Source organism: Meriones unguiculatus, chromosome 19, assembly GCF_030254825.1.
Source record: "Meriones unguiculatus strain TT.TT164.6M chromosome 19, Bangor_MerUng_6.1, whole genome shotgun sequence".
NCBI classification, from domain to species: Eukaryota; Metazoa; Chordata; class Mammalia; order Rodentia; family Muridae; genus Meriones; species Meriones unguiculatus.
In genome coordinates, this window is record NC_083366.1 from 31299636 (window position 1) to 31312725 (window position 13090).

At 45.9% G+C, this 13090-nt stretch overlaps 1 protein-coding gene across 2 annotated transcripts in view; it reads right to left on the reverse strand.

Annotated features, from left to right (window-relative positions):
• Edaradd (EDAR associated via death domain) overlaps positions 1-13090 on the reverse strand; it is a 43089-nt gene that overhangs the window by 20223 nt on the left and 9776 nt on the right. Inside the window, exons 2-4 of one of the 2 annotated variants that reach the window (XM_021655379.2) lie at positions 11558-11616; positions 10434-10473; positions 4358-4416 (exon numbers count right to left, since the gene is read on the reverse strand). In XM_021655379.2, the coding sequence (XP_021511054.1) occupies positions 4358-4416; positions 10434-10473; positions 11558-11616 (158 nt within the window). The remainder of the gene's footprint in view (positions 1-4357; positions 4417-10433; positions 10474-11557; positions 11617-13090) is intronic. The other variant, XM_060373127.1, reaches the window with a different exon arrangement.

Consider the following 13090-nt stretch of genomic DNA (forward strand, 5'->3'; position numbering starts at 1 on the left):
CTCGGTGTGGGAACTGCAAAGACAAGCAGGATGGGCCACCTCTAAAGAGTTTGGGTCAACCACAGGGTCAATTTTACAACAGATGATGCCATCATATATATAGACGTGTGTGTACACACACACATATATATGAGTCTAATGTATAATTAACATTAAATTCTCATTTATTAGAAATTATTTACTACATAGATATCAATGAAATAATTTTATAGATAGTCCATTTTTCTATTCTGCCATCCTGCATTTTTGTTATTAGTAGAAAAGCTGATAAAGATTTAACAAATCCATATGGCTTTCAAGCCTGGGTCATCATGTGGAGTTTGCAAAACATACTGAACTATATAGCCAGGACTGTAAGAGGCTCCCTCAGAACAGGGTGCCTGCCATTTGTTTTGTTTTGTTTGTTTGTTTGTTTGGTTGGTTTGGTTTTTGGTTTTTGGTTTTTCAAGATAAGGTTTTCCTGTGTAACTGCCCTGGCTGTTCTGGAACTCGCTCGCTCTGTAACCAGGCTGGCTTCAGACTCAGAGATCCACCTGCCTCTGCCTCCTGAGTGCTGGGATTAAAGGCGTGCACCACCACCAGATGGTATACCTGCTATTTGTAAGAAATCAGGAACAGTAATGATTGATACAGGCCCTCGGTTCTCCCCAAGGTGACCTACGGAGTCAACTCAATCCAACTCAAAAGTCCCAGCAAGCTATTTTTGAATATTGACAAATTGACACAGAAAGTGGATTTCCTCCAATCCAGAATAGCCAATTGGAGGAAAGCAGTGGATGTAATTGCCTAACTTTAAAACACACTATGAAGCTACCGTTATCAAGAGAGTGTGGTATTGCTAGGAATCTAGTCCCAGATAATCGGGCTTCAGAGTTGTAGTCAGCACTTTATAAAACCAGAAATGGTGGTGGCCCTGACAAGGTACTCACAGACAGAGTGGAAAACCAGATGGACTCCAGAAATACACATATGTAAACACACTCAACTGACTCGCATCAACAAGGTGACACGTGGACCTTACGTCTTCTACAAACTTGAAACAGATTACAGACCACAAGGTTGAACACGAAACTGTGAAACTCTGGGAAGAAAATCTGCATGATCGAGGTGTGCTGATGGCTTTCTCCATGCAGCTCTAAAGGCACAGCCCATGGAAGAAAGAGCTGACAGACTGGACTTTATCAAACATGCTGTCTGTTTCATGTCTGTAAAAGACCCTCTCAAAAAAACAGAGAATGGGGCTGGAGAAATGGCTCTGAGGTTGAGAGCACTGCTTGCTCTTCCGGAGGTCCTGAGTTCAATTCCCAGGAATCCCATGGTAGCTCACAACTATCTGTAATGGACTTTCATGTTCAGGTGTACATGCAGGCAGAACATTGTATACAAGATAAAATAAATAAATCTTTAAAAAAACAAAACAAACAAACAAACAAACAACAGAAAAAAACCAGGGGGAAAAAAAAACAGGAAAAGTATTTGTAAAAGATATTTTGAATAATGAATTATCTAAAATATGTTTAAAACAAACAAACAAACAAACAAACCTTGAAACACAGCAATAAGGGCACAAAGAACCAATATTAAAAACAGGCAAAATAGGGCTAGAGAAATGGCTTAATGGCTCAGAACTGTTAATTCCAGTTCCAGGGAATCCTATGCTATCTCCTACCCTGTGCAGGGACCAGGAATGCTTGTGGTATCCTTACCCACACATAGGCAAAACACACATAAAATAAAAATAAATTCATCAATACATCTTTAAAATATGAGAAAAATCCCTAATTCCCCCATATAAATGAAATATAAATATAGAAAATTAACATATTAAAAGACACTCCACCCACACCACCTATCATCACAGAAATGCAAACGCAGAGAGCCAAATGCTGGAGAGAATGCAGGGGCTGGACTGTATTGGCTCCTGGTGAGAGCTCAGAGAGGAGCTGTCTGCCACTAGGGAAGCCACACTGTGGCTTTTCACAAAACTGAACTTTCTCACCCTGCGAACTGGCAGGCACACTCCCGGACACCACTCACACCCAAGCCTGCAACACGGGTGCTTAGAGCTGTTTTTTCCTAAGTGCCAGAACGTTGAGGCCAGCACTGTGAGACACAAGACCCTCACTCTGCAATGACATATTCGAGAGACTAAAGGCAGTGAAGTAGTTTTTATTTTGCACTTCTGTAGAGCTTGACATCAACCTGAAGAATGGCTAGCACCGCAGACTTAGAGCAGAGCGATAGTTTTAAGAAATACCCTGATCTTCAAAAAGTCCTGCCTCCTTTGTCCTATAGTCTGGTACTCTAGAGAGCAACATTATCCCATGCTCCTTCAGCACATCACTCCCACCCTCACCCCCCACCCCACCCCACCCCAATATTCTATTCTATTGGTTCAGGATGCAAAGCTTTATCTAATTAAATGTCAGCCATGTAGCAGACTCCCTGTAACTTTTCAGCCTAGATAAACCTGCCAACATCTAGACAAGCTGGCACCAGTGGCCAGCTAGAGGAAATGAGGACCTAGAGCCTCCTGCTTACCTGTGGTTCCTTGACAAGCTCTAAACATACCCCATGCTGAAAACAGAACGAAATGATTCACTTCTTACAACCATGGTATCCTTTGGTAGGTAAATAGATAATCAATCAGTGGTATGTCCAGATAGTGGAATATTACGCAGCACAAAAGAAGCAGTGAAATGTCAACCCTCAAGGGAGGCAGACGTTTAAACACATATTACTAAGTGCAAGAAGCCCCATGGTGTGATCTCAACTCTGTGACGTTCTGGAAAAAGCAAATTACAGAATGATGAAGAGCTCAGAGGTTGCCAGGGGACAGGGGAGGGAGTGGTAAACAGCTGAGCGCAAAGGGTTTTGAGCTCAGTGAAACTGCCCTGTGTGGTTCTGTCATGGCGGGAGCATGGCATTAGCTATTTGGCCAAAGCCACAGAATGTACACCACCCGGAATGAGCACGCTGGTCTGCATTTGGTGAGGTGTCAAGGTAGGTACACGGGCAGTAACAGCTGTGCCACTGTGGTACAGGATGTTGGCCTCGTGGGAGGCCGTGCGTGTGGGGAAGGTGTTAGGTGGGAAATCTCTGTGCTCCCAGCTCCATCCTCTGGAGAACCTAAAACTGCTCTAGTAAGTAAATGATTCCGTTCTGGAAGAACCGATCGGGGGTTATTCCCGGGGAATGGAAAAGCCAGAGTTAGCTAATCCGCAAGTTAGACCCTCTGTCCTCAGAGCGGAGGAGGTCTTGAAGTCCTCAGTTCCCGTTACCACTTCCTTTTCCCACAGCCAAGAGAAGCCACTTTCCTTCTTCACGGTGGCCCCATCTGCAGCCCAACTTAACTGAACCTTTAGTCCTTTGCCTTGACAGGGCCTTTTCCCTCTCTTCCTCAAAACAAACAAAACTCGCTCGAAATCAGCTTGCTGTGTGAAGGTACAGGCCTGAGTCAGCCTGTCTGAAAGGTACGCTTTCTGAGACGCCAGGTGCTCTAACTGTAGCTTGGGACACTCACTGTAAGCAAGTTTGCCAGTGAGCACTGAGAAAATGAGCAGACGCGATGCCAATAGGATCAGGCACTCCCCACCTTACTTTCTGAGACAGGGCTTCTCACCAGGGGCTTCCTGATCCACATCCTTCTGCCTCCCAGAACTGGTACTGTGGGCACACACTTTGGTGCTCGGCTCTTTCCGTGAGTGGTGGGATCTGAACTCAGGTCTTCATGTTTGCACAACAAGCACTTGACTCACCAAGTCATCTCCCTGCCCCCCCCTTTTTTTTAATGATAAAAGGTTTAATAGTTTAAAGCTTAGTTTGTATGACTAAAACAAGAAAAACAACCAAATGGCCGAGCACTACTGCAGTTCCACTGTTCACCTTCGGGCGTTCGCCTTTGTGGGGCGTCACTGAGAGCGTGTGAAGACCAGAGCTTGACATTCGATGTCTCCCCGCCATCGCCACCGTCCTCCCTCTATAGCAAAGCCTCTCACTTGCTCTCACACCTTTACAATTGCACTAGTCTGGGACCCCTCATTTCTGCTTCCTGTCTCTGGGGTTACAGGCAGGCCACCACATCCGTCTGCATTAACCTGGGTTTCAGCGACCTGAACCCAGGTCCTCACACTTGTCTGGCAAGCTCTCCACTCACAGAGCCGCCTCCCCAGGGCCTCCTAGTCTGGTCTTGGAGCCAGGATCCTTGCATCTCTGCCCTCTGAAGGCAGGATTACAGGTATACACTGCTACATGCCTGTAGCATCCTCGTTTTTTCCTTTCAGATCACTTCTATTAAAGTTCTAGATGTTTACAGTTAGTTTAACCAATAAATCGGTTTTTAAGACTTGATTCTTACCTGATGCTGATCATCGGAATTTGACGGACAGTTGGAAGTGACTGCGTCACACTCCTTGGCTGGTGGGGCAAACAGAACAACACGCAGCTTGGTAAAGGAAGCACACACTCTAGTCTAAGACCCCAAAGTAAAACGTAGCAGTAAGAGCTGCCCCGACACTGCTGAAATTGGGATGGATTTGAATGAGGATGAGATCAAGTCCCAACTCTTCTCTCCCCAGCTCCTCTTGGGAGGGGTGAGCATGATTCTGTTGGTTTTGGAGAAGTGGGGTTCCATTCACTGCCAGCACATAGAATTATTCAAACAAGCATCGGGCTTTTCAGGGGAAGCAGAGAAGCCCCACCCTGCAGATTCCACAGAACCTGCCTCTCACAGCCCGTACTCTGAGTACCCTGTGTCCCTTGGTGCAACCTGGGGTGGCTCCGTCCACTGTGACATGTCCTCGTTCCCCAGGCTACAGATGTATGTGATTCCTTACTGCACCCCATTTCATCTGTCCAGTCAAGCGCTGTGTTCAGCCATCCCCATCACCTTAGGAGAGTATCCTGCCATCCTCGACAGGGTGCAGAGAAGTCCAGCAAAACTACTTCCTGACCGATACTGTGGCCAAGAACATTTGGTGAGAATGAATTATCCACTCTTGGCTAACTCACTGTTCTGTCGACAGCTGCCTGGGGGAGATCTGAACTTAGCCTATGCAGAACAATACGGCCTTCTCTTGTCTCAGGATGAAAACTATTGTTGAGTGTCTAGAGAAGAGGGCTGGCAGGTTAGTCTCTGGATGCCCACTTGTCGTAGGAGTCAGAGCATAGGACCCTGGCTGACTGCTGCTTGGTCTCCACTGGCCGAGGGGATCCTCTGGTGCTTCATGTGCCTGGTCGCCACATGAGACACCTGTGTGTGGGGGTCTGTTCTAAACATGATCTGTAACTGTACAGCTGCAGCACAGATGAGGTGCAGCTCTTATGAGGCCCGATGTAGGGAAGGCCTTCTCCACCCAGGGAGAAGCCCGCTGGGCACCTTGGTCGATGTGATATCATCAAGGGTAGTGAGTTGCCTGCCCTTTCATTGCTGTTTCCCTTACCACTGTCGATTGCTCCTTTGACCTCTCAAGGGCATTGAAGTGGGCAGGCAAGGTAAACTGGGGACCCTGTGCTGATCAAGAAGGAAAAGAGGCAGAGCACTGGGTACCACTGCTCTCCCAGACACTGCGCCCACGCTTTGCTCAGCGTTGCTGCTTCCAACACACGAAGAGCAAACCTTGCCATTGGGGAGCTGGATGGCCCCACCTAGGCTACAAATACAAGCGCTCAACTGGATGGAGGCCAGACCCCAGGAGATCCATGACTAGTCCCCGGAGGAAGGACCATCAAGGGTTTGTTTAATTTGAGCATTCCTCATAGAAGGGATGTTCAGGTGATGCTGAAGTTGTAAAATGAACATTCCAGAGGCGGGGAGGAAGCAGCTTGGCAGCAGAGTATTAGCCTAGCATGTACAAGGGTCTAGCTTTGATCTCCAGCATCACAATAATTAATATAAAAAAAAATTAAATGGAGTGCATGTGCTGGGAGCTTTAACAAAGTTCAAATTCCTTGGGCTAAGGATGTATCCCTCAGAATGCATGTGTGCTCAGATTAAAAACAAAAACAAACAAACAAACAAAAAAACATTAACATAATCAATCCACATCACTTTTCTTTGCATTTTAAAAAATTTTAATGATTTTATTTAATTTTTTTTATTCGTGTGTGTGTGTGTGTGTGTGTGCTAGAGAGAGAGAGAGAGAGAGAGCGAGAGAGAGATCCCTTGGAGCTGGAGTTACAAGCAGTTGTTAGCTACCCTATGTGGGTGCTGGGAACAAAACTAAGGTCCTTTGAAGAGCAGCAAGCATTCTTAACCACTGAGCCATCAGCCCCTCCCTGCATCTTAAATTTACTATGACATTTCTTGAGCAGAAAGAGAGAGACATTCCAAAAAAAAAAAAAAAAGATCAGACTTTTTTTGTTTGTTTGTTTGTTCAGGACAGGGTTGGAGAACTAAGTAAGGTCCTCACACACACTTAGCAAACACTCTATCATCCAGCTTGTCTCTAGGCTCCTTTTCTACTGTGTAATGTGACAATGTCTTACTAAGTTTTCCAGGACAGCCTTGACCTCGTTCTGTAACCTAGACAGGCCCTGAACTCCCCATCCTCCTGCCTCAGCCTTCCAAGTAACTTGAATGCGGGCCCACACCACCAGGTCAGACAAAGATGAAATTTTTTCTTGACCAACATGAGGGCTTATCTGTGTGCAGCTGTCTTCTGTGAATACTTGCTCAAAGATCAGAACTATTTTTCCCAAACATGTGTGCAGCTGTGACAGGCAGATACATTCCCTTCTGGATGCACAAGTTAGCAGTTTCTGTGAGCAGCCAGAAGATTCCTGGTGAAAATGTAGTAAGTCCCTGTAATGAGGCCGAACAGCTTCATCATCAGCTTGGTTGGCTTGTAATGGCCATGGGAACACCCCTTTAAGAGAGTTTGAGAATTTGTCTAGAAAGGTCTGAGGAGGGAAGGACATCCCTGAATGTCGGCAGCACCGCCCTATGGGCTGGGGTCCTGGAGGGACAAAAGGGAGAAAACAGTCTAAATGCCAGGACTGTTCTCTCTCTGCCTCCTGACTCAGATGCAGGGAGACCAGCTGCCCCAGTGTGCGGTTGTGCCTTCCTTAAGCGGTTTTTGTCAGGGATTTGGTCTTGGCAATAAGAAAAGTGACTAATCCATTCCCAGCTCAAGGAAGTCAAACTCCTGTGGGGGTGAGGCGTAGGGGGGGGGATCACAGTGGAACTGCTGGGGAAGAGGCCCAACAGGATGCACCCCAGAAACCCAAGAACCCAGAGATGGGGACTGACTGTGGAGGAAGCTATCTAGGCCTTTGTCCCTGATGAGAAAGCAGGTGCGATAAATCATATGGTGATGGCTGAAATTACCCTAGATTTCCACATGACTTACAGCAAAACCACATCATTAAAAAGCACTTGAGCTCGGCCTGCTTTAAAGAACATCTCTAAGTCGCTCACGAATAATGTAGGACTCTGGTGACAAGAGAGCAGACGCTAGGAAGATTGCCTAACCTATTTAAGAAAATGAGTCTTGAGTCCTTTTTCAACTGTAGAGAAATTGTTAAAGCTAATTACCCATGACTCCTGTATTAAGTAAACTAGACACCCCCAATTCACTGGAATGCCAGAATCCTAGCTGATACTTAATATAATTAGATTGTAGCTTAGATTATTTTTAGGTCCACAAATTAGTCTCTTAAATTATTTTATATGGATTTTGCATCCCCCAAAATAACTCTTTCCTATTTAGTTGTTTGTTTATTTATTTGTGGAAGCCCAAGGTCAATCTGAGGTCTCTTCTTTGTCTTCTTTCCACCTTATTGCTTTTGAGACAGGGTCTCTCACTGAACTCCATTGCTCAGCAATGCTGGCTGGCCACCTAGCTCTGGGGATCCTCTGCACTCTATCCACTAGTAATAGGATTTGCAGACTCAAATCCCTATGCCTGTCTTTTATGTGACCTCTGAACTCTGGTCCTCAGGCACTCCGTGGACTGAGCCATCTTCCCAGCCCTATATTAGCTCTTAGTCAGTATATAAAGGGACAGATTTCACTGTGGCACATTTCCATACATAAGCATCTTATGCTTTGTTCTAATCTCCCCCCTCAGGCTGTCCTTCTCCACTGCCCTCTCTTAGAAAAACAAATCCCCTGAGAAAACGATTAGAAACCTCTACTGCCAGTCGTCCTCATTGTCCTCATTCAGGAAGGTAAAGGAAAACACTAGCAGGCATTACATCGCCTTATTATTGAATTCAAATTTCAAAACTCCTAACCAAGATCCGTTTACCTACAAAATGGTACATGTATCCGGAGCTTTAAAAGTTACGCACTTTAGATTATTCCCTGTGACACGGGACAAAGGGAAGGTCTGTTGCCTGGTTTCAAAGCTTCTTCTAAAGGCCTGAGGACTTGAATGAAAGTTGTATAAAGCTCAGATTCTAGGAGAAGCCTGACGATGTTTCAAGTGTAGAACAAGGTTGCTAAGCAGCAATCTTTTCCTTTCAAAACAGGAAATCACATTCAAGGGCAAAGAAGAAAAGATCTTTACAACATGCATCCAAGTGTTGGTCCTCCAACCCCCAGCCATTCTTCTTAGCAGCTTTAGACAGTCCCCAAACTGATTTCTGTGGGGTTTTGGCCTTCTTTTCTTCCATCCCTGTCTGGTGCTCATGCTTGTTAGACATGCTTTAGAACACGAATCAAAAGTGTGTGTGTGTGTGTGTGTGTGTGTGTGTGTGTGTGTGTGTGAAGGAGAAGAGGTTAATGGAATTCGTGTGACATGAAATTGGGAAGGGGACATCTGGGGAAAAGAAAGAGAATTAGCCAGAAGGAATGGGGGAGGGGGAGAGGCAGGTTCGGATAAAGTATAATGACACGTATGTAAGGCAGTGCCGTGATGAAACTCATCGCTTTGTGTGCGGACTTTAAAGATTAATTAAATAAGCTAGAAAATGGGAGCTCTAGATGAGGGGCAGGTTACCTGTGGTGAGAGAGGGTGCAGGGGAAGGGAACTTGCTGGAAACTTCCCAGAGCTGCCATGGTTTGTGCTCAAGCCAGGGTTTGGCTTCTCCCCGGATCCCACAGTCACCCTGGGAATGTGCATATTACAGAAGAGGACCAGCACATTAATGGTGTCACTCCAAGGGACAGGAGAGTCTGGGGCCAGTGGGGAGAGAGCAGTGCGTTTGGTGACACCTGAACTTATCCACTGACGGTTCTGGATGATCTGATTGTCCCTGTCCCCTCGGCTCTGGGTTGTCCACAGGGTACAAGGTCTGAGAAAAGGGGCAGCATGATACCTTTGTATACACCCCATGGGGCCAAGAAAGGCTAGAGTCATACCACTTTTTGAGCCTACCGTGTGTGAATTTGAGGCTATGGATTATAAAAGATAACTTTGGGGGTGACTTTTGAGCATGACAGGAATCCATTGGTGTTTGGCTGCAGAATGTCACTGGGGTTTCAGTGAAATCTGCTTCAAGCCTTCCCTAGCTGGAGCTCAGGACTCACTCACATCCCCCATTTTTTTTAAAGAGGTTTCTCTGTGTAGCCATAGTTGTCCTGGAACCCACTCTGCAATCCAGTCTAGCCTCGAACTCACAGAGATCCACCTGCCTCTGCCTCTGCCTCTGCCTCCCAAGTGCTGGGATTAAAGATGTGCCCAGCCACTGACTGTCCTACTTCCCCATTGAATCATCCATTGATTCAGGGTTGGTCATGTGACCCACACTGCCTGTATCCTGGTTCTTGGGAGGCTTTCTGTCCACCACCATCTTGAACAGTATGGTGAGATGCTGACATTGCTGAGACCTCTTTTCTTCCTCAGCAGGAAGTCCTACCAAGAACAAGGCCAGCACTGAGGAAAACAGAGCCAAGAGGCCAGGGGCTGAGCCAAGAGCATGCTTAATTGTGTGGATTCAGAAGCCCCTTGAGACCCCTGAACAAACAAGTCTTTTCCTTCCTTCTCCTTTCTCCCCATGCCTCTCTCTATCTCTCTCTGTTTTTCCTTTTGGCTTTTTGAAACATAGTCTTACTCTATAGCTCAGGCTGGCCTAGAGCTTATTATATAGCCCAGTCTGACCCCAAATTCCTAGCAGTCTTCCTGTCTCAGCCCTCCACATGTTGAGATTACAGGCATGAGCTACCTTACCCAACCATTCCCCGCCCTGTCCCTCCTTCTTAAACAAATATGAATTTGTTCTATTACTTGAACACGGAACCTGGCTAGCTTTGTGTCATGCCTGGTGAAAACAGCATATGAAATCCAAATTTATAATCTGATATAAAATGATTGACACATTTTAATAAGAAAATTCATTTCTAAGAATAATTGTGTAGTTGGTCTCGACCTAACCGATCGGTCCCTTTCCGTTTTAACCATCTTCAAAAAGGGAAACTGTGCTTTGAGTAGCGCTTTGTTTCAGATCATCAATTAGTCACAAGTTGAAGTCCTTACATTAACTGTTCTTACCTTTAGGGAGGCCGGTGTCTTGAATAGGATACTTGTCTGACTGCAGAAACGGACAAAAGCAGAGAGTTATTTTTAAATGTCAGTTTTGAGATCAAAGTGAAAAGAGAGCTTTGTGCTGGGTTTCAGTTTAAAAACCTTGGAGGCAGGCTGGGGTGAAGCTAGCTCATGGGCAAAGTGCTTGCCCAGCACCCCGAGGCCCCAGGTTCCATCCCCACAATTGCAGCATAAAGCAAAATTAAACCTTCTAGGTCTTTAGCCTCAGGCTTATCAGCAGGCCTGACTCACTGTCTTTCTTCTGAGCTGATAGGAGTGAAATCAGAGTCGACAGGTTAATGTCAGAACATGAAACAGAATAATCCCCCTCTTAACTTCCGTGGCTCTGACCGCTAAACCACACTTTCTCCCTTCTTCTGTGCTGTTCTTCCTCTCAACTTCCTGCAGCTTTAGGCTCAGATTTGGCCTTTGTGCATTCTGGGAGTGCATGTTTCTTCTCGCCATTTCTGTGACAATGTCACATATGTGTGTTCACCACTGTAGGACTCTGTCCTGGGTTTGAATCCTGGGACAGGACTCCATTGTAGATATCCTGAATGTTGAAAGGAGGTTAACTGAAAATAGACATTATTAAAAGTCGACACCAGACAAAGACCTAGGAACATCTAAGAAGGTCACTTCTGGTATGCATGAAGCAAGAAAAGGATCTAACACCACTTTGTTGCTTTTTTGGAGATGGTTTTGTGTAACCTGAGTTGGTTTTAAGCTTGCTACAGGACTGAAGATGACTTTAAACTCCTGATCCAAATGCCTCCACCTAAAGAGTGCTAGGTTTGCAAGTGCATAGCACCTTACTGAGTTTGTGCAGTGCCAGGAATCAAACCCAGGGCTTCAGAATCAAACCCAGGGCTTCATGCGTGCTGGGCAGGCACTCTCCTCTCTGAGCCACATCCCTAGCGCAAAATCTAGCACTGCTTTTCAGCCTGGATGTGATGGTGCTGCAGAGGATCCCATATGAAAGAAGTGTATATTCGGAAAGCCTTACTTTGGGGTTTCTGTTCTGTCCTGGAAATTTTTGGTGACTACAGTGTAATATAACAAGGCAGGAAGAGTCAAAATCCGCCACCTACCATGGCAAAGGATAAAGTGCTGGGGTCTGTGTCCTCCACTGGCTCCTTTGCCATGTGATCTGGGGAGATACAAAAGGGACAGGATTGTCTTTGAGACAAAAGCACAAATGAGGCCTTCCCTGCATTTTCACATCTGAATGAGCTACCTTTTCCAGGCAATATAAATGCACTGTCAGTCAATGCACTGTCAATCATCTGTGCAGTCGGAAGAGAACTGCTCATGTCAAGAGAAAGGAAGAGACAGAAAAACAAAACCACAATGCTCAGGACTTCAAACAAACAAACAAACACACACACACAGATTATTTATAAATATGCTCAAATACTGGGGGTTACAACCAATCACAAATCATACAAATGTGACGCCAAGCCCTGCAGGTGTGCGCATGTGTGTTTAGGCCAAGGGACAACTTGACGTGTTGTTTGCAGCAGCCATGCACCTTCTTAGTTTATGACATGGGTTCTCTCACTAGCCTGGAACTCACCAAATAGGCTGGACTGGCTGGATAGCAAGCCCCTGGGATCTGCCTATCCCTGCCCACCTAGCCCTTAGATTGGAAGTAGGCACGACCACAGCTGGCTTTTGTACACTGGTTCCTTTGTACACGGGGGTCAAATTCAGGTCCTCAGCGCTTGCAACGCAAGCATTTAATGACTGAACTGTCTGCTCAGGTACCGACAACTCTACCTGTTTGATTGGGTGTTAACTTTAAGGATTTTATTCTAAATCCCATATATTTACTTGTTTTCTAGTCCCTTGCTTTTTTGTGTTTTCACAGGAAAAAAATTTTTTGAGGAGACTGGGGTGATTGGCTCAGTAGTTAGGAGCTCTTGAGGCTCTTGCAGTTTGGTTCCCAGCATTGGAGGCTCACAACCATTTATAACTCCAGTTCCAGGGATCTGACAGCCTCTTCGGGCTTCTCCAGGTGCCAGGTATATATATGGCGATTACACATGCATGCCTTAAAAACACTCATAGACATAAAGTAAACAAATCTAAGAATTTAAAAAGCAGTTTGAAAATATTTGGATTCTTAGACTGGGGGAGGGGGCTCAGTAGAGAGATCATTTGCCATGTGAGCAAGAGGACCAAAGTCTGAACCCCCTGAACCCATACAGGAGCCAGTCACATAGAGCTGCTGCCTGTAATCCCAGCCCTGGAGAGGCAGAGACACAGCAGCCCCAGGGCAGGTGGCTAAATAGACAACCGGAATCGTCAAGCTGAAGGCTCAGCGAGGCTCTCCCCCGTGAACAAAAGGAAGACCCCTCCCTCAATGAACAAAAGGGCAGCCCTCCCTCAGTGAAGAGGAAGAACAATAAGGGGACATTTCTCAACATCAGCCTTAGGCCTCTACCTGCATACATGTTCACGTGCACGTGTGTCCACATATGAAAAGAAACACGAATACATGCAAACATACCTCATACACATGGGGGAGAAATGGTTTGTTTCTGAGACAGGCTGAAATAATCTAGAGCAGTGGTTCTCAACCTCCCTATCGCTGTGAACCCTTCAACATAGTTCCTCATGTC